The following is a 19,207-nucleotide window of genomic DNA, read 5'->3' on the forward strand; positions in this document are numbered from 1 at the left end:
AGCAGAACTAACTAACAAACTTTGTAAATAAATTACAGTAATCAATTTAGGGATTCAGAAGATTTCCTGAAAGGACTGTTCTGTTTCATTTTTAAACACATGTTTAGCGCTCAGCACAAATAAGTGTTACATTTTTCTCAACATCGGTGGAAAAGAATTTAACATTAAATTCTAAGAGGAGATACCACACAGTTATTGAAACCACACTGACAAACTATGGATAGTGGAAAAGTATTGCAAAACCACTTTTTGCTTTGGAAGAAGTTAGAATAGAAACATTCAGTTGGAAGACACCTACAAAGATCACGTCCATCTGCCTGATCGCTTCAGGGATGAAGAGGAGTTAGGGCATATTATTAAGGGCATTAACCAAATGCTTCTTAAACTGATGGTGTGGAATGAACCACCTCTCTAGGAAGCCCATTCCAGTGTTTGATCACCCTCACAGTAAATGAGTTTTTCCTGCTATCTGGTCTGCACCTTCCCTGGTGCAGCTTTGTGATGTTGAAGTACTTACCATTCTTATTGCCACTGACATTTTGCTGTCAGTGGCTGATGGATGGCTTGTCTTTTTTAATATTAAACTATTGTCTTTATGGAAGTTCAGGCTACTGCTTTATCAAATCACATGTAAAATTACTAATGAGCACTGTGTTCCAAATGTGGTCAAATGCCTGCTAAGATTAAATAGTAATTTCATTTAGCAAGGGAAGACAGCATTGTCTCTTAACAATACAGAAAATCACAATGCTTGCTCTGAGGAACTGATCTGGTGAGCAGGCTAATACGCTCGTAATGATATTCTTTGTCACTGTTGAAATGCAACAAAGGTTATATAAAAGCATGGTCTAAGTGATTCGGTCCCTGTGCCAAAGTTTTAGCCACGTATTAAGAAAGATCTCGATAGAGATTGCAGAGTAAATAAGGTATGAATTCACTTCTTTTCTAGATTGGAATTTCATTTACAAAGAGTCCAGTTGCCATAGAGATAAACCTAGAATTTGATCTAAACCCAAAAATACTACATAAGGAGATTTTCAGATGCATTAATATTGCCACAGTGGGTTCTTTTGTTTTGTGTTTGATAACACTTTTCTGGATTTCAGGTTGGATTCAATACCTCATTGGTTATGTGTTGTTTTCAGTGCTCTTACGCAACTGTCCTGATTTTACCATAGGTCATGAGTGGTTTTACAGTGCAAAACTGAGTTATTTTCCACATATGCTTTTTCATGTTTAAGGGGTAACCTAAAACTTGTGCTAGGAGAAGGAATCCTAGCAAGCCTTCTGAAAACAAGAATAATTTTCTCTTTTTTTTTTTTTGGTCTTCCCTTTAAATAACCACTGGAGGCCTTTGTTGCCATTTGCTGTTTTCTAAGAAAAATCTTAAGCAGTTGAGAAAAATGATCAAAAAGATTTTATTTAAAATGTTGCAGATGAATATTTAATTAGAAAAAGATATTCACGTGTTGTGCTGGATTTCTTGGCCTAATTTGACAGTTTGGGAATTGGTGTTTTTTTCCAGATCAACTTATTTCTAAATGGTCAGTATGTTGAGACATTTGAGGAGGATCTCACGTTTACATCAGATGAGGCTGTTTCCTTTGATCCACCCAAGATTAATGCTGAATTGAAAGGTACGATCATCCTCTACTTGCAGTGTATCATTTCCCATCTTTGTCCAAGAAAATCACGTGCTAAATTTTGTCTAAGAAATTGGTCTTACCTCCTTACACTATGCATTATGAATTCCTTTGCAAAACTCTTAAGCCACTTTTCTTAGGAAAGATGGCGATTAGCATCAGACAGTATTGCACTGGAGTCTATAACAAGGCTATATCAAATTGCTTTAAAAAAAAACACCATAGCCTTAGGCACACTTGAACTCTGACTTGATATTGAAACATGGTTTGAAAGTATATTTCAAGATTATTGTATTAATCCTGGTACAAGTTGGTTTTACTTAAAGTACTTGCACTCAGAATGGCAGGCAGAAGTACAGAATCCTTAATAATTTGGATAAATAAATTCAGCCGTATTACACTGGGCTTCATGAAATGAATAAGAATGGGACGGACCTGGAGCTAGTAAGTTTTGAAGAAAGAATATTAGAATAATGCTTCCTTATGACCATTTCTATTCCACTTTTCTAATCCGTATGTCTGAAGAAGGAAAGGAAGATACCTGGGTGAACCAGTGAGCTAAGATGAGCAGGTCTGAATGTCCACAGTGAAGTGTTCAGTCTGAGTTGTTCATGGATGCTAGGTATTAGATTAAGGATTATAGAACCTTTTAGGTATTTACAGTTTTTCTTATCCCTTCTAATGGCAGAACTGCATGCTGCATTTTGTAACATACAGCGTTCTTCATAGTTTCCTTTCAATCCAGACAGAATCTTTATTGTTATATTTCTGCTCCTAGAGAGATGTGATAATTAATTTAAAGCTGTGGACAGAGACTTTCAAATCTAAATCAAGTAACTTCAAGTAGAGATTATTTGTTCAAATTATTTCTAAATGTAATACTAGTCCTGAAAGAATAATTTAGATCTTCGACTGTGTGTATATACAAAAGAAAAACTGCATCTTAACATTTTGTACCTTCATATCATCTGAATCTGGATCCAAAATCAATGAGTGGAATTTCTCAAAACTACTAGCAGAATCTGTAATTGTAAATTATGGAAGATATTGGAGGATTATCGTCATCACACTCAGTGAGTTAAGGAATAGAAGATGATGGTTTCTCTAATAAAGAGGCTAGCAGAGTTACTGATTTATTCATTTATTTACGTTTTAATTTCAACATAACTGCAACACTAAATATCGGAGGAAAAAAAAAAAAAGCAGTCAGGCTTCCTGTTGCTTTCAAATGCCTTCTTGTCATTTGAGAAGACTTTCTGAGGTGCCTGAGATCAGCTTGTAAGTACTGAATTCTTCAGGCTTTATTCAGGCAGAACTCTACTTCTGAGGGTCAGCAGATCTCCTCTGTTTTTTTCCCCCAAGAAGGACCTCTAAACTTTTGCCCTTAGTTGTAAATAGAAATGTTTTCTCTATGTGACTAAATACTTACCTACTTCTGTGACTTAACATATGGACAACATAGATGAGAAATAGATGGATTAGACTGTAAAAGCAGTAAACTCTGCTAAAGCATTTTGTCAGCATTTAGTAAGGAAAGAAGTATTTTTTTCTTGGTTTCATGGTTATCTCAAGTGTGAGGGACTGCTGGTTGTCTTTGAACAGATAAGAGAAATATGTGAAAGTGGATTTCAAAAATTCTGCTAGATGTGGTTCTGGAAGGGTGGAATTTGAATTTACTGTTTGCCCTCGAAGAGGATTCTTCTGTAGATTTAAGATGTTTGTTAAATGAGAACAACTTCCTGATAAACAAATCATGAAGGATAAATCAATAAATCAGTAAGTGAGAGCAGCAGAGTGCTGTCTTGAAATGGTTTTGTTTAAATGAAGACTGTCAGAGACTGTCTGAAACGTTGTTGATGACTTCTACATCTTCTATAATTTGAACGCTGCCACATTTCAACCTTTGAAAAATATTTTTTCTTTTGGAATTGCAGATGGAATAAAAATTTTTAAAAAGAAAAGAAAAAAAAAAAGAAAAAAAAAAAGAAAAAAGAAAAGCAGTTTCTGTGCTGTACAAAGTATGGCAGATTTGGCCGAAGTGAGGAATGAGCTTTACCTGGACTCTTTCTGCATCAGAAGAGGATCTCACTTGCTTAATCACAAAAAATATTCCCCAGCTATATAAATATACCCTTTAATATTTTCTGGCAAGTTTTATGACGCTCTTTTTGTGGAAGTGAATGTAGAAAAGACTGAGCATCAAGCTCAAAACACATCTGCTATGTTAACTCTTCTGTCGTGTATTTTCCACACTTCAAGTTCTGTTTATTACCAGTGAAGTATTATTGTACTAGACTAACCCATAACTAATTTCTAGATTTTCCTTTAGGATGTGAGTAATGTCCTCTTTCTGTTGGTGCAACTAGATCAGAAGATGTTTGCTGTGGTCAGCCCCAGATTGTTCCATGCTAATGTTTTCCTCCATTGAAGGTTATCTGACATTTGATTTACAAGACCTTCTCTTCAATACAAGTTTTGAGTTTTTAACACGTTAGACTGACAATGTGCTCTAGGCTGAATTAATTTTCTAAAAGAAAGGGGAAAAAAAAACAAACCCTTTTTTTTGTCAATTTTTTTGTCAGTTGTTTGTCAATTGTTTCCTGTGGCTGATGCCACCTGGTGTCACACCAGAAAGCAGGAAAAATGTCACTTCTATGCCATGAATGTTCCTTTTATTGGGTTCAAGGAGCAGAGAGAGGATATAACCTGCCCACTCACGTGCAGGAAGATAGAAAATCACAGGAAGGGGTTATAGGAAAGGATGAAGGATGGGAATTCTAAATGCAAGACAGATAGGTGGATAAGTTTGAGATGCTGGCACTGAAGCCAGGGATGCTAGGAGAGCTGATACGTCCAGAGGGAAGTTGGGTTAGAAGCTTGAAATGACTGGATTCTCTCTGCCTAAAAAAAAAAACGGATATAAATTATACTTCAAGTTTAAGTGTTAGGCTTCTGTCACTGGATAACTGAGATGTGGTGGCAAGGTGAGCACTTCATCTCTCCTTCGGAGGAGCAGCTAGCTGGTGGCTGCCTGCTGCTTACTATTGAAGAATTGCAAGAAGTCTGTGATGTATGTCTAAACAATCCAACCTTGTTTATAAACTCCGTGGCTTCAACAAGATTGGACTTCTGGATTTGGGAAGGAGTGGGGCTGCTTTTTTTTTTTTTCTTTTTAATTTATAAGTAGATAAAAATAATATTTCTTGTTCTATGAAGTGCAATAGTAATAATGTTCATGAAGACTTGAAAATCCAGTATTCCAGACAAGCTAAAAAACTGACTAGCTTCTGATAGCAAATGCAATTATGACCATGAAATGCCTTTTCCAGATGACACTAAAATATTTGCAAAAAATAACCCTTATAGCAGCATGTAGGAAAGCAAGAGAGATGCAGAGTCTTCAAACAGAGTTTTAAATCTGCTTTCTACAGACAACAAATTATCAGTAAATAAATGTATTTTCTACCCACACTGGAAGCAGAGAAATCTATATGTTAACTGGAAAACAGCTGGTCAAGAAATACCACATGTCTGCTAAGCCTCCTTCAGAGGTACTGCACTGCTATGATGGGGATGAATTTTCATAAGCAGAGGTGGCAGAACAGGGGACGTGTGGCACAGCATTCAGCTATGTAAAAGTAAAGCTGACTTGCCTTTATAAATACACATCAGGACAGAAACAGTCAATTTTGTGGTTTTGCCCCCACCCTCACAACTTCTTCTCTGGTATCTGTGGTAAGAAAATTTTGATGTTGTTTGTGAGAGTACTACAGACAAACAGGAAGACTGTAAAGACAGTTAGTTCTTCAAAATGTACCATTGTGTGTAGCTGTCATTACAGTGCATTCATTTTTACGTTGCACAGATCTGCCAAGTGGTCACCATACCTACCGCCTAGAGGATCTTGCCTATACTAGAAGTGGAGACAAAGGCAACTCTGCAAACATAGGTATTTATCTTTCTTCTCAAGGTGGTTTAAGTCTCTCAACTAAGAGGCACCAAGTGCTCTCCTTAATTTTTGGGAAATCTCTTAACATAACTTGATTATTTCTTTTATTATTTCTCAAATGAAACAATCCATATGAAACAGTATTTAATTAATGCAGTGTCTGTAGGTCAATGTTCAGCAGCTGTTTGAAATCTGAGATATTAAGAAAAACACTTGAATGTCTTTTAATATAAAGCTTTGTTTGCGGTTGCAAAGAGTAAGCACCCCAAAATTAAGAAACATATTTTTAGGGTTTCTTCTGCACATCTGTTATTACTTCTTCATGTCTGTCTATTATATAATATAATTTCTTGGTTGTCTGAAGGTGTGTACTATTTCTGTATGTTAATTTTGTGTCATGTAGATGGCTAAAATATTGTTAGGAAATACCAAAGTTGTTCTTGAAAGTAAGAGAATGTTTTCAATTATATTGTAAATCCAAGTGGTATGTTTCAGTGTGCAGGCTTTACGTTGATTATGCTGCTTCTTGCATTGATTAATAATTCCCTCTGTTCCTTACTTCTGCATGCAACAATTGGCTCTCTAACTTGTTCGAAGATGAGAGCGTGTGGTGTTCAAAGCTCAGTATGAATTAAAGGTGCGTTTGGGATTTGATTTGCTATTAGCTGTCGTGCTAAGACTGATGGATTTTGTTTATATTTAAGGAAAAGGTTTTCTTGTCCTTCTTTGTGAAGCTTTTCTTTGTGTTGAAGAGTGAAGAGGTGTTGATTTTTTTTTTTTTAATTATTATTATTATTTTTATTATTTTATTTCTTCCATCTGTGGTTGACTATTAATACAATATAGCATTGTCAGGTCATGAATTGTGTGTGCACTGCCAGTGGGCTTCCTCAGATGTAAAGAAACTGTTGCTTTGTTAAATGAACAACAAACTACTTATGAGGTGAAATTAATTTTAAGTCCCTAGATAAAGAGATCTGTGACATGAACCTGCTTTCCTGATCCTGCTGTGGAACATTGGCTTCAGCATAAAGTTACCTGGAGTTTATCAATGCATACTTACAGCAATAAAAAACTGTCATTTCTTGCAGTTAGTGGGCGTTAGAACCAAAACCAAACTCACTACTGATCTGATTATGCTTTGTTAATGGTCAGCTACAATTACTTTTCTAAGTCCTGCACATCCTTTAGGGGAAGATAACTTCATGTATTGTTTCTTTTGCTGTTTTTTTTTTGTTTGGTTGGTTGGTTTTTTTGGGGGGGGGTTGGTATTTTGTTTTTCTTTAGGTGTTTTCCAGTGGCAGGGTCCACTTAGAAGAATGAAATTGTTAATATCATGTACTTCGGTAGCCTTCTTCCACGTCATGCACCACACTGCCTCTCTACTGACAGAGGAAAGGCTGTCCTGCTCCTTTATTCAGGTGTTCATTAAAGAGTATCCATACGTACGTTTTCAGTTGAGAGGATGACCTCAAATCAGTTTTGAAAGGATAATTACAAATAGGTTCCAATAGCTCATATTTCAACTATCACTAATTTTACCTAACAGGTGTCATAGCACGGCATCCTTTGTATTATCCATATCTAAAGAAAACTTTAACTGCTCAAGCCTTGGAGAACTACTTTGAACACCTTTTAGAGCGAGAAAAACCTGAAGAAGAGCTGGTTTCAAGGTGAGTAGTAAGGAACTTGTGCAGTACAGTTGTACGATAGATTTGTGATGGTGTCAGTAGGTATTTTAAACTAAATTGAGTATTGCAGACCTATCTGTATTCAACTTTTTTTTTTCATTAATGTATCTTTCTTTGCATTTTTAAGTAAAAACTTGTTGCACTGCATTTTTTGTTTTGTTCTAATGAAGAATGTCTACAAAACAGGAATAACTTGTAGTCTACTTTTGAGAAACATATTCCTAGTCTTGAAACTGCAGGAGCCTTAGTAACTGAAGCTTCCCAAGCATCCAAGTCACTACATGACGAGGAATTGGAAATCCCTGTCAGATGAGACATCCTGTTCTTGCAGAGTGAGGAAGTAGTGCTCAATCTCCTAAGTGTGCCCTGTAAAGCAGATAAGAGGTTTTAAGCCGGCTGTGTCTCACTAAAAACAAGTGCTTTGATATTTCAACAAACTCTTTACCCTTCTAAAACCTGTTTTGATATAACGTTACTTATTCTACCACAATGGACATTTTGCCAAAATCTTTACATCTTTTTGTGGCTGCCAAGAAATAAGTGTCTTTTTGCTTGGTCAAAGAGCATGAGTTAGAAAGGTGCAGCTCAAAGCCCAGAGAACTTGGAGCTATTTTAACTCCTGGTCTTTGAGCATCATGATGAACTGATCTACACAGAAACCACCGTTTCATAAGTGCTAACAAATCTACAGATCTAAGAAATTCTAATATCTAGAAAGTAAATACATTTCCTCTGAAACAGACCAGAGAAAGGGGGAAAAAAATAAAAAATGTCAGGCCTTCTAATGATACCTATAGAAATGGATTCATTGTGGTTCCTTAACGGTGTTTATGTTCATAAATAAAAGTTTCAATTTGCTGTGTCTGGGTAAAGCCAATTAAATTTGATTAATTAGATTATCTGTTCCTGGGTTTGGTTTCTTTTAATGATGTGATAGTGGAGCTATTTGAGACAACTGAAAAAACTCTGTGGGAAAAAGAATAGATCCATATGTGGAACTCTTTAGGATTATTATTATGCTTGTGTGCTTCAGATTGCTGTTAAATTACTCATTTATTTTTAGATTTTACTGTCATAAGAAAGGCTGTCTTATTTTCCTTCATTTTAAATGTGAGTTGTTAAGCAATAGACATTATTTTTGCTATTAAAAACATACCAACTGTGGTTCTGCTTCAATACATAACAGAGATTGCCAGCTGGTTGCTTTTAATTCTTTCTCCTTAAGGCTAATGAAATAAACAAAAAAGATGGGATTATTCTCAATAGAGAGTGTTGTAAACTCAGAAGCTTGCAGAATGTAGGCAACACAGCAGCAAAAGATTCCTTAGATGAGAGCTAGGGTTGCACTGCATTGCGTTGCATTGTGTGCCCCCCAGCTCCCCTGGGTTGGCCCTGCCTCCCCACCAGGTGCTCAACCACTGGTTCAAAAAGTGACTTAGCATTTCAGCTGCAACATCTTTCAGTATTATTTCTGCAGTTACCTATTTCTATAACAGAGAATTGCATTTCTATTAGAACTGTATCCGTGAGGGCATTTTTTTAAGGATTTCTTGCTGTGAAGAACTGAGGAACAAAACAATGAATTTTTGGCAGATAGCAAAACTTTTAAATTGCTTTTGCATATACATTTATTATGGGGAAAAAACATAGACTCATGTACCTCTCTACAATGTGTTTTATTGCAAACATCTCTTTTAGCAGCTGCTTTCCCTTGACAGGAAGAATGCTGTCTTTTCCTTGATACCTACGCGATAAACAAATTTTATAACGTTATTATTTCCATACGTTTCTAACAGGAAATTTACAGGGAAACCTGGCTTCTTTGAACAGGTATGGACAGCACTTTAAGGAAGTAGTTAAGGAGGCACCCCGTTGTGCATAAGCATAGGAGTTGAGCTACAGCAGTGAATTTTCCTTCTTTTATTGGTTTCCATCACAGCCTTAATATTCTTTGAAGAGTCGATTTGTTTCCTGCACTTTTAAAAGCAGCTCTTAAGCATGACCTAGTGCAGTTCAATCAAAAGTTTTTCTTACTTTAGATCTCAGTTTAACATAAATTGTTTAATTGTGCTGGTCAAATGCATGACCACTTGTAATTCATATATTGTTGCTGCTTAAGACTGCTATGATGGTTCTGCTAAAGTGTTTTATTTTCGTGTAGGAGTGTATTTTTTGTGCAGAAAGATTTAGGATGTTCAGATGCTTCGGATAGGTCTGAACGTATTGAAAATGCTGCCTCTGAATATTGCTTCTGTAAATCTAGTTCTAGCTAGAACATCTTACTCTAAATAGTTATTGAAGATGCGTGAAGCTAATGTGCTTCTCTTTGATGTCCTAAATTAAGATCCACAGCTCACATTGTGTGCTTCCAGAATTGTTGAGGAGGGTGAAATTTAAAGTGTTCCACTCCTCGTTTGCTTGTTGCTGTCCAGGTTCTCTCCTGATTATTTGAATGGCTGATTTTCGTGGAACTTCTTTGAGGAGCTGAGGTCTTAGCTTCTAAACACATGTTCCATTATTCTGATTCTGATGCAGAGATCTACCAGTGATGAAATTGTTTCTTACCTGGAAGTTTTGGGAGATTTCATTTAGGGTAAAGCTTGCAGTGTGGCGTATTGATGGACATGGTATGTGGTCACTTGGAATTTGCAGAGTTTACAAAAAAAAAAATTGAAAATGTTGTGAGGTTCTCTAATCCTTGCTGATTACATTATTAGTCAGTTACATAGATGACATTTCTTAAATTACTTTATTCTACTCATTCCTGTTGAATGCTGAATAGTATCAACAGCAGCCCTCATTTTTGCAATGCTGAAAGGGACTGGAGAAGATAAACCTCAACCACAGAAGAGTACTGCAAGAAACTCCAGCTTTTTTAGAGAACAGATTTGAAGAATTTGTTGCAAACAGATGAAGATCAGATAAATGACTAAAGAGAAACAGGCAACGCTGGAGGAAATGTGATTTAAACTGTAGCAGTGAAACATCTGGAGACACAGCAAGAGCTGAATAAGGTCTTTTTCAGTTATTCCTTGTGTCTTGCTGATGTTGTGATGAAATTCTTTCCTAAGAGGGAAGGAAAAAAAAAAAAAAAAGGAAAGCCATCAAGTCCTTAGATAAAGGAAGTAATGGAGGAAAACAAAAAACCAAGGAGCACTGGAAGAGTACACAGAAGGAGACAAAGCACTGGAAAACTATGGAATGGCAAATGGAAATATGCTATAGACCTATTTATGGAATTTGAAATAGCTTTGCTAGGAAATCATGAAGCCATTTGCCAGACTTCCACAAAAGTTTCCAAATTGGAAATGCAGCAGCCAAAAGCAAGGGTGAAAAAAAGCATACAGTGGCAGTGGAACAGGAAAATGGGTCTGTCATACTAAAATAAAATTGTTTTATCTTAACAAAGCACGTGGCTCCAGTGAAGTGTTGAAAAGTAGCTTTACTTGTTATTTATTAAAAATTCTCCATAGTTGCAAGAGTTTGAGCTAGTGAGTCATGGTTATTTCTCAGTAATAGTGAGCATGACTTCCAAACCAGCTGGCAGACAGTGTCAGCAAAAGTGAGTTCTGGGGATTATGTGATTATTTTTTTCAGTATCAGAACTAGGAAATATTAAAAATACTTCCCTCTGTCTGTTGTGTTTTCTTAAATCACACTGGATTTGAAACAGATAGAGCTTTCTAAATGGCTGGAGTGATGGAAATGAGAAAAGTGGCTTATTAGCAATCTATGAATTTTGACATTGAATAGGAGGAGAATTATACTTTATGATCCTCCTTTAGAACTATTAAGGGCTGACAAGTGGGTGTAAGGGTGAGAAATAAGAAAGTAGGAAAGGTTAACCTTCAGTTTAACTCCTAGGCTTGATTGACCAGTAGAGGTTGCTGTCAGAAGCATGCCGGTTTCTGCACAGTCTTTTGCTTCTGTTCTGTAAATGACAACAATGAGTTTTTGTCCAAAAAACTTGTGGAGAGGTGTAACAACAAGAATGTGTATTTTATTTTTCAGATATGAATTGCCAGGAATCCATGCATTAAATTTTGTTTTGAGGAATTCCCTTGGTGGTGGTGGTGTAGCATCCCTAAGGAGTGACCCACAGGCATGTATTGATTTAATGCATTTATCTTTTGTAACTGAATATTCCACTGTTTTCCCAGTAATTTGTTGTTACCTGTGGGACTGTTCACAGAGTAGGATGGTGCTAGGTATGAATTGGGTAGCAGAGCTGAACTCAAGTTTATTTTATCAGTAGGTAACAAATACAAGAAACTACTCAATCTGTTTAGGAGTAAATGTTTTTTCATGCTTGACTACATTAATTCACAAGTGAGGCAATTAAATGAAAGAGAGCAATATTAATTATGGAATAGTACAATTCGAGTAAATCTATGATCCATATCTTGATTGAAAACTCACTTGAAATCTCTAAGGATATATAGTGATACACATTAAACATACTGACCGTGCTCAATTTTTACACTGACAATAAAACTTATACTGATTAAAGTTATATATATATCCATATTATACAGTTTTAATTTACAAAGACTGTATATTTAGATAGTAAGTGGTGGTTGTTTTTTTTTCCTTACAGGGCAAAGCACTTGGGCAGATGCTGCTGGATTTCCAGATTAAAAATGTTCCTGATTTAAAATCATTGATAGAGTAACAGGTGCTTGATACATACGTTTTTTTAACACTTTTGAGTAACATAAAAATGTCATAAGGAAGAACTGGGTTTTTGAGTCACAGAATCACAGAATGACCAGGGTTGGAAGGGACCCTAAGGATCATGAATCTCCACCCCCCCTGCCACATGCAGGGCCACCAACCTTCACATTTATTGCCAGCCCAGGCTGCCCAGGGCCCCATCCAACCTGGCCCTGAACACCTCCAGGAATGGACGGGGCATCACAGCCTCTCTGGGCAGCTGTTCCAACACCTCACCACTCCCATAGTAAAGAACTTCCCTCTGACATCCAACCTCAATCTTCCCTCCCTCAACTTCAAACCATTTCCCCTTGTCCTGCTGTTATCTACCCTTTCCAAGAGTCAGACTTAAAAGTCACCGCAGAAAATCAGCGACAGAGGCTTAGCTATATGGTACAAATTAATAACTGCTTTGAGTTATGCCAGACTAATAGCTCTGTCTGTGACTAATAACATTTGATGGAGAATTAATTTATTTCCTGTAAAATAGAATTAAACAAATTGCAACGTAACAATTAATTATGAGACAAGATACAGTCCAAGATGAAAATTACCTCCTGTTCCATTCATCTCTTTTCCTTCTCTAAACCTTTATTTGAAAATTAAATAGACCAGTATAGTTGAGCTCCTGTCAGCAGTCTTTGTCCTGTGTGTAGAGTGAAGCTAGACAACCTGCTGTGCATCACCATGAAGTCAGCACTGCCTGGCACTGGAGAACAGCTTTCCCTAATGGGCCGTGAAGAAGTTTAGTAATCGTTACTACTGTGTAGCGACCAGTAGTAAATGCAGCCCTTTGGTGGTGATCCATCAACTTTCCAGCTCTTTGTCCAATTAATGACAGATTTATCTATTACTTCCAGCATCTTTCTAATGAATGGCTTAGGTTGGAAGGGACCTTCAAGATCCTCGAGCTCCAGCCCCCCTGCCAAGTCCATCTATCAGTTGAAAAGGACTAACCAATGAAGCGCTCTCTTGTCTCTGTTCCGACTCCAGTTATCACCTCTGCATTTCCCTTTCTCCATCCACCCTTTTCCCCTGCTGCAATATATTACTAGTCTATCCAAATTGGGGTACTGAGAACTTTTTCACTTGATTAAGCGGAGACTCCCAAGATCTGTGTCAGTTCCTGTGGCACTGTCAGGATAGAAATTCTGGCCCAAAAATTAGCTCTGTTTCTTCTGCAGAAGCCATACAAATATTACTCTGCACATTCCAACATTTCAGAAATGAATCTTCCCTTTTATTTGGGGAAGACTGTACTAATAGTATAAGAAAAATGATGAAAATAAGTATTTGGTGAACTTCACTGAACTGCTTTCCTAAATCTCACACTGTGCTACCATTATTACTAATTTGCTAGCCCCTTGCTTGCTAATGAGGATTATACGACAAATTGTTCCCCTTTTCTCTGTGGCTTTAACTTGAAGGTATAAGCAAGAGCTTTATCCATCTCAACACATTAGCCAGCTGTAGATGCTACCTGTGTAATACGGTTCATGGAAGGTGTTCTGAGAAATGGATCGTCACTTCATTGCAGAAAAGCGTGCAACTTCATATGTTTCTGCTGATTTTCATGTTTACATTCATTGCTCATTTAGAAAACCGTTGTTAATAGTCTGGAAGCCTTTTACCCCAGCAAAATACACAAACATATTGAGAGGAAATTAAAAATAAAAAGCTGATAGACCTCAGTAGCAAACCTGCGGAGATGAGAAAGGCAATGGTGAATATATGCAGTTTATTCAGTGTGCTGCTTAAGGGACTGTAAATGTGTACGCAGCTATTTTGGAATTAAAGTATACATTTCTAAGTATAAATTTGTTAGAGTCATTTTAAGTTGCTGCTTCTTCTGGAAAACTGTGATACTTATTTCAGAGGTTCTTAAAACTCTTTGCTTTGGGTTGTTTCACTTACCTGCGGTTTCATGCTTTGTCTCGTTGGTTCCCCTCTTCCATCAGAGTTTATCTTCTCTGTGCTTTGCCTTTGTTTGATACAAAAATGGAACGAGCAAATCACAGAATCACAAAACGATGCACTTCTGTAGAGTTTGGCACTTAGAGCTCTCCAGAGGAGGCTGTAATTTGCTTAAAAGAACTCTTCAAAGGGACTGGATATGGGGTTAGGGACTGAAAAGGGGTTATTTTGTACCTCTGGAATTACCCCGTTTGGATGCATCCCTCACAAATGCATTTTCTGTGTGTTATGTTTCAGTGTAAAGCACATGGCACTGCCCATCGGGTGCTTTCCTTGCAGAAGATACTCTCAGAAATCTCTGTCCAAAGATTTTATCCTCCTTAACGTGTTCTGAATTCATGAACTTGTTTTTGTTCCAGCAATCACAGCTGACCTGAAAGCTTGTTAAAGCTGCATTTGGTTGTTAATCTGTGAGCGTGTGTGCCGTTAGCATTGGCTTAACTTCAGTTACCAAATACATTCTGCAAAGCAGGGCTGTTCCTTATGTAGGCAAGAACTTGCACTTCCAACTGCCTTTCTTTCCTGCCTCTTCCCATATGCTAGCTGTGAGGGCAGGATGGAAACAGCACTGACTCAAACCCTAAAAGTAAAGACCCATCTAACGTGCTGGGTTTTCAGTGTAATGGAAGCTGGCTGACACCTCTTACCTGGGAATTTTTTGTGCCGTGGCTCATCTGCAATACAAAACAGAGGCTGCATTCTTTCACCTCCTTCAGCTTTATTACTGCATCTCTTGTAGCTCTCAAAAGCAGATCATGGGGTCTGCCATGAAATAATTATTCCGTAGCAGGTAACAGCCCAAACAAGTACTTCATTTGCTGCATCATATTTAATATTTCAAAGTGATCTTGCCAGCTTTGAGGCAATTTAATCTATTAAAGTTCTAAAAGTTATTACACGAAAGTGATCCAGGAAGACGGGAAATAAGTTATTGGAAGCTTAATTTGAGGCACAAAGTAAGCCTTCAGTTTAGCCATCTCTGATGAAAAGATTTTCGTTCTTTCTTTTCCTGTTTGAGCAGAGGGAAAAATAATTACATACCAAAATTTTGTTTTGCACGGTGGCAGTTTGAAAAAGATGGCCGACTGTGTATTGGTGGCCTGCAGATTTGCCGTTCCAAAGTGTGAAGGGTTGATTTCAAAGTTGAGTGTGGTGTTGTATTGAGTGTTTTGCTCACAGCAGTTTCAAGGTATTATCATCAGGACGGTTTTCACTTGCTGCCACCACGTATGTGAGTTGTGTGTGGATTGAAGCCGTTCCACACATCTGCCATCTGTGCGATGCCTTCTGTGCTTGTTCCTTTGGGGCTTCAGACTCTGAAACTGAGTGATTTCAGGGGGAGGGAGAGACGAAGCTTGTTAGTGCTTTGGTATGAGGGGATGAGGAAGTGACCACTACATAATGGCACACCTGTCACCTTAATTCCTTTGAAACCCTTACCTGTAGCAAGGCTTTGAGTCTCTTGATGATTCTTCTGCAGTTTCATCCTGACTTGAAATGGGGATTTGGGGGATTAAAGCTCGTGGATATTAAGAAGGCAGACAAAGGATGTCTCCAAGTAAAAGATCTAGTTAGGAAATGTCTGTTTCTGCCAGGGAGTTCAGCTGAATTTCCTCTCTCTTGTGCTGGGTGGGAGAGAGATCTGAACTGTAGCTCTGAAGGATTACACTTCCTTCAACAGAGATCATGCAGGCACTCCTTTGGCCATTCTGGGAGGAGGGAGCCTTGAGACAGTGGGGCTGGATGGAGGGAGCCTCAAGGTGGAACATTTATGCTTTCAGGAGGGAGAGATGAATGATTCTGTGCCAGGACTTAAAGTGGAGTTTCTGAAAACCTCTGGCTGTGTCACAGTTGCTACATCTCTGGACCAGCCCCTATGGCCATCACCAAGTGGCTGAGGCTCTTTATCGTGATATTAGTGTTTTTAACCTGGACCCTTTCTCCAGTCCCTTAAAAATGTGCCAGTTAAGAGTGCATAAAGCTCCTTGCCCATGTTTTCATTTACTAGTAGGCATGAGCAAAAGCATCAACCCTTCTGGGTGTATTAAAACATCTGGATTTGAAAGATTTGAAAGAATTATGTGACTGGTGGCTAATCCACTGGTTCACACCGGCACCATGAGCTGCATCTACAACGTATTTCCTTCTTTGTAACTGACTGGAGAGAGCTAAGCCTTTGTTGCGTAAAAGTTTGGCTGAGACTCTTCAAAGAAAATCCCAAATGCCTGATCGCATTGGCAAGCAGTGCTGGAGCTCTGGTCTGTGCTCGGAGGCTGAAAGGAGGATCCTGTGGTTGTCTCTGCAGGTGGAACAAGCTGACAAACATGGGTCCCTCAGGAAGCTCTCTGCTGACGGCAGTTCTCATAACGTGTTGGCGTCACCGAGGAGTGGTGGAAAAACTGCTTTGTGTCAGCGATAAGCCTGATAGTTCTTGTATGCGGGAACCTCCCTGGAACAGTTCTTGTATGCGGGAACCTCCCTTGAACCTTGGCTCAGCACGTGTCACGGTGGGCCTTGCCCTTCGGACCAGAGCTGTTCTGCGGTGGAAAGCATAGGGAGCTCTTTCCTTTCTCCTGGAGCAACCAAAGGAGTCCCACAGCTTGAGGGTCTTCGGGGCTTCCTGTGCACGGTCTGCAGGCTCTCGGGTTGAAAGTAATTTTGTAATAGAAATAATTTGCTGTTTCACATCTGTTTGCCTGTGGCGAGGTGCCAAAGGGTTACACAGCTGCCCTTGTACTTGGCTGTGTGGCAACCACCACCGTGCACACAACCTGCAGGAAGAGCCACTGGGAAAGTAATGACTTCAGACAGAACCCGGCGTTGAGGGCAGACGTTCCAACGACCTGCCTCCTATTCCCCATCGCCTCGCGTGCACAGAGGCGAAAGCGGCCGCACAAAGGCGGCGGGCAGGGAGCTGCGGCTCGACATGTGCCAGGTGCCACGAATGCCGGCCCCATCCATCATCCCGCAGCCCCGGGGACGGGAAGCGGCTCGGCCACCGAACCCTTAGACGGGTCGGCTTTGTCGCCCGCTCTTTTATAGGCTTCGTTGCCGCGATGTATCCATTTACATAATGGATTAGCACGAAGCAAAACGCATGGCGACGCCCCTTCGCCTCTTCCCGTTCTTGCCGAGCCTTCGGGCCGAGCCGGATCGTGACGGGGACTCGCTCCTCCGTGCCGGTCCCGTCTCGGACAGAGCCCGGCGGGCGGCATTCCCCGCCGGAGCGGGGCGGGCGCTCCCCGCACGCAGCCGGGGGCCGTCCCGCGTGCCCGCCCCGCCCCGGCCGGCCGCCTAGAAAAGCGGGGCCGTTCGGCGGCGCCCCACTTTCCTCCCGTCCTCGGCCCGGCCGGCCATGAAGAACGCGGTGCCGCAGGCGGCCTCGCTGCTGCTGGAGAAGCTGCTGCTCCTTGTCCACGTCCGGGCGCTGCCGGCGGGAGCGGAGGGCGGGGAGCCGCCGCCGGCCGCCTCCGGCTACTACGACACGAGCTGCTTCAGGCGGGGCGACCTGCTGGAGGTGCCGCGCACCCTCTTCGTCCACTTCGGCATCTACCTGGGCGAGAACCGCGTCGCCCACCTGATGCCCGACATCCTGCCCGCCTTCACCGACGACCGCCGGCAGATCCAGCGCGTGGTGACCAACAAGCGGCTCATCCTGGGCGTCATCACCAAGACGGCCAGCATCCGCGTGGACACGGTGGAGGACTTCGCGTACGGCGGCAGCATCCTGGTCAACCACATGGACCGGCTGTTCAAGGACCAGGTGCTGGGCAGCGAGGAGGCCGCCCGCCGCGCGGAGAAGCTGGTGGGTGCCACGGCCTACAGCCTGCTCTGGAACAACTGCGAGCACTTCGTCACCTACTGCCGCTACGGAGCTGCGGTCAGCTTCCAGACCGACAAGGTACGGCCCCGGGGAGGGGCGGCAGGGCGTCCCCGGAGGGAGTCCCCGGCTCCCGAAGGCAGAAGCGCCGCGGAGAGCCGGCGGGCCGCCGCCGTGCTGCCGCACGTTGCTCCGGCGCCGGGCTGCGGGACAGGAGGCTGGCTGGGAGCTCAGCTCCCACTCGCTGCGTTAGCCAAAGCTCCCGCGGTGACGGAGCGGCAGGCTGCGTTCTCTCACGCAGCGCATGAGCGCTGTGGCACCGGCAGCCCGTCCGTACCGGAGAAAGCAGCGATCCCAGCTGTCATCTCGACACTTTCCTCCTTAACCCTGACGTTTTTCCTTTGTTTTCCTTTTTTTTTCTTTCCTTGCAGTTCTGTGAGACTGTCAAGATGATAATTCGTGACCAGAGGAGCGTTCTTGCTTCGGTGCTCGTGGGTTTAGCGTCCATCATCTGCCTGGGTCTGGCACCCTCCACCGCCCTCCCCACGATCTTCATTACCTTCGTTCTGTGGATGGCTGGCTAACAGCCCGCCTGCGGCTGTTTGTATATAGGATGTACACTACTGTATTTATGAGGGCACAAATTACTTGCTGGCGTTGTGTAAAGGCTGCTTTTAAATGCGACTCTGTCTAGAACACAGTGCACAAGGTATAGCTTACTGTGTAAGCTGAGTGATAGATTTCCTGAAAATCTCAATACTTTCTCACACACCTTTAAAATAATGAAAAAGTAGGGGTGCGATGCAGTTCTGCTGCGTGCCTTTAGCTTCAAGTGATTCTGCTCGTGCCCTTCATGCTCTTTTATCTCCTAGCTGTGTGCCTGGGTGCTACAGCTATTAATAAAAGTAGATGATGGAGTACCACACAGCGATGGGCATTCAGAATTACTTACCTCTTACTCTGGTAGATCTTGTTAATGTTCAGGAGTTACTGGCTCCATTCCTGACATGTCCTTTTGTGAAGATGCAGTTAGGTAAGCTGACTATTTTTGATAGCCCCGCCCACCACAAGGCCCCCCCCCCCCCCCCCCCCAAGGGCCGGGCCTGGGTGCAGTGCTGCCGTAGCACATCTGGCCAGATTGGCATTGAGTTCCCTCCTGGGAAATGGTCACAGGTCTCTCATTCGTATCAATTGCATAAACAGCAAAAAAATGCATACTTAGCAATTTTCTCATTGGGTTGGTGGTACAGAAAGCCTGTGATTCATCAGCATTTTGTTTGCTGCTGGTAGTGGAGGGCATGGCTAATGTAAGTGGCTGCAGAGAGCTTCTAGGCAGTACAGGAGGCAAACAGTTTGCTTTCTGAAAGCTTGTGACATGCAGATGCCGTGGGTTTCTAGTCTTGTAGGGCACATGGCA

At 41.1% G+C, this 19,207-nt stretch overlaps 2 protein-coding genes across 2 annotated transcripts in view; both read left to right on the forward strand.

Annotated features, from left to right (window-relative positions):
- LOC122179598 overlaps nt 1–12,102 on the forward strand; it is a 45,970-nt gene extending 33,868 nt beyond the window's left edge. The window contains exons 16-20 of the mRNA XM_042870507.1: nt 1,526–1,637; nt 5,509–5,592; nt 7,142–7,265; nt 11,295–11,385; nt 11,881–12,102. Of these exons, the coding sequence (XP_042726441.1) occupies nt 1,526–1,637; nt 5,509–5,592; nt 7,142–7,265; nt 11,295–11,385; nt 11,881–11,955 (486 nt within the window). The 3' untranslated portion in view covers nt 11,956–12,102. The remainder of the gene's footprint in view (nt 1–1,525; nt 1,638–5,508; nt 5,593–7,141; nt 7,266–11,294; nt 11,386–11,880) is intronic.
- Nucleotides 12,103–17,325: 5,223 nt separating this feature from the next.
- On the forward strand, nt 17,326–18,847 carry LRAT (lecithin retinol acyltransferase). Its single transcript, XM_042871744.1, has 2 exons — nt 17,326–17,871; nt 18,222–18,847. Exons 1-2 carry the CDS (start codon nt 17,326–17,328, stop codon nt 18,372–18,374), a joined length of 699 nt encoding a protein of 232 aa, XP_042727678.1. The 3' UTR covers nt 18,375–18,847.
- Nucleotides 18,848–19,207: the final 360 nt, after the last annotated feature.

Source organism: Lagopus leucura, unplaced genomic scaffold, assembly GCF_019238085.1.
Source record: "Lagopus leucura isolate 7727_CA_CO unplaced genomic scaffold, USGS_WTPT01 Super-Scaffold_100004, whole genome shotgun sequence".
Taxonomy (NCBI): Eukaryota; Metazoa; Chordata; class Aves; order Galliformes; family Phasianidae; genus Lagopus; species Lagopus leucura.

Excerpts from the sequence above, each read along its gene's own strand:
- LRAT (XM_042871744.1), top strand. The coding sequence starts at position 17,326 with ATGAAGAACGCGGTGCCGCAGGCGGCCTCGCTGCTGCTGGAGAAGCTG. Across the intron at positions 17,872-18,221 it reads TCAGCTTCCAGACCGACAAG|TTCTGTGAGACTGTCAAGAT; the intron begins GTACGGCCCCGG and ends CTTTCCTTGCAG.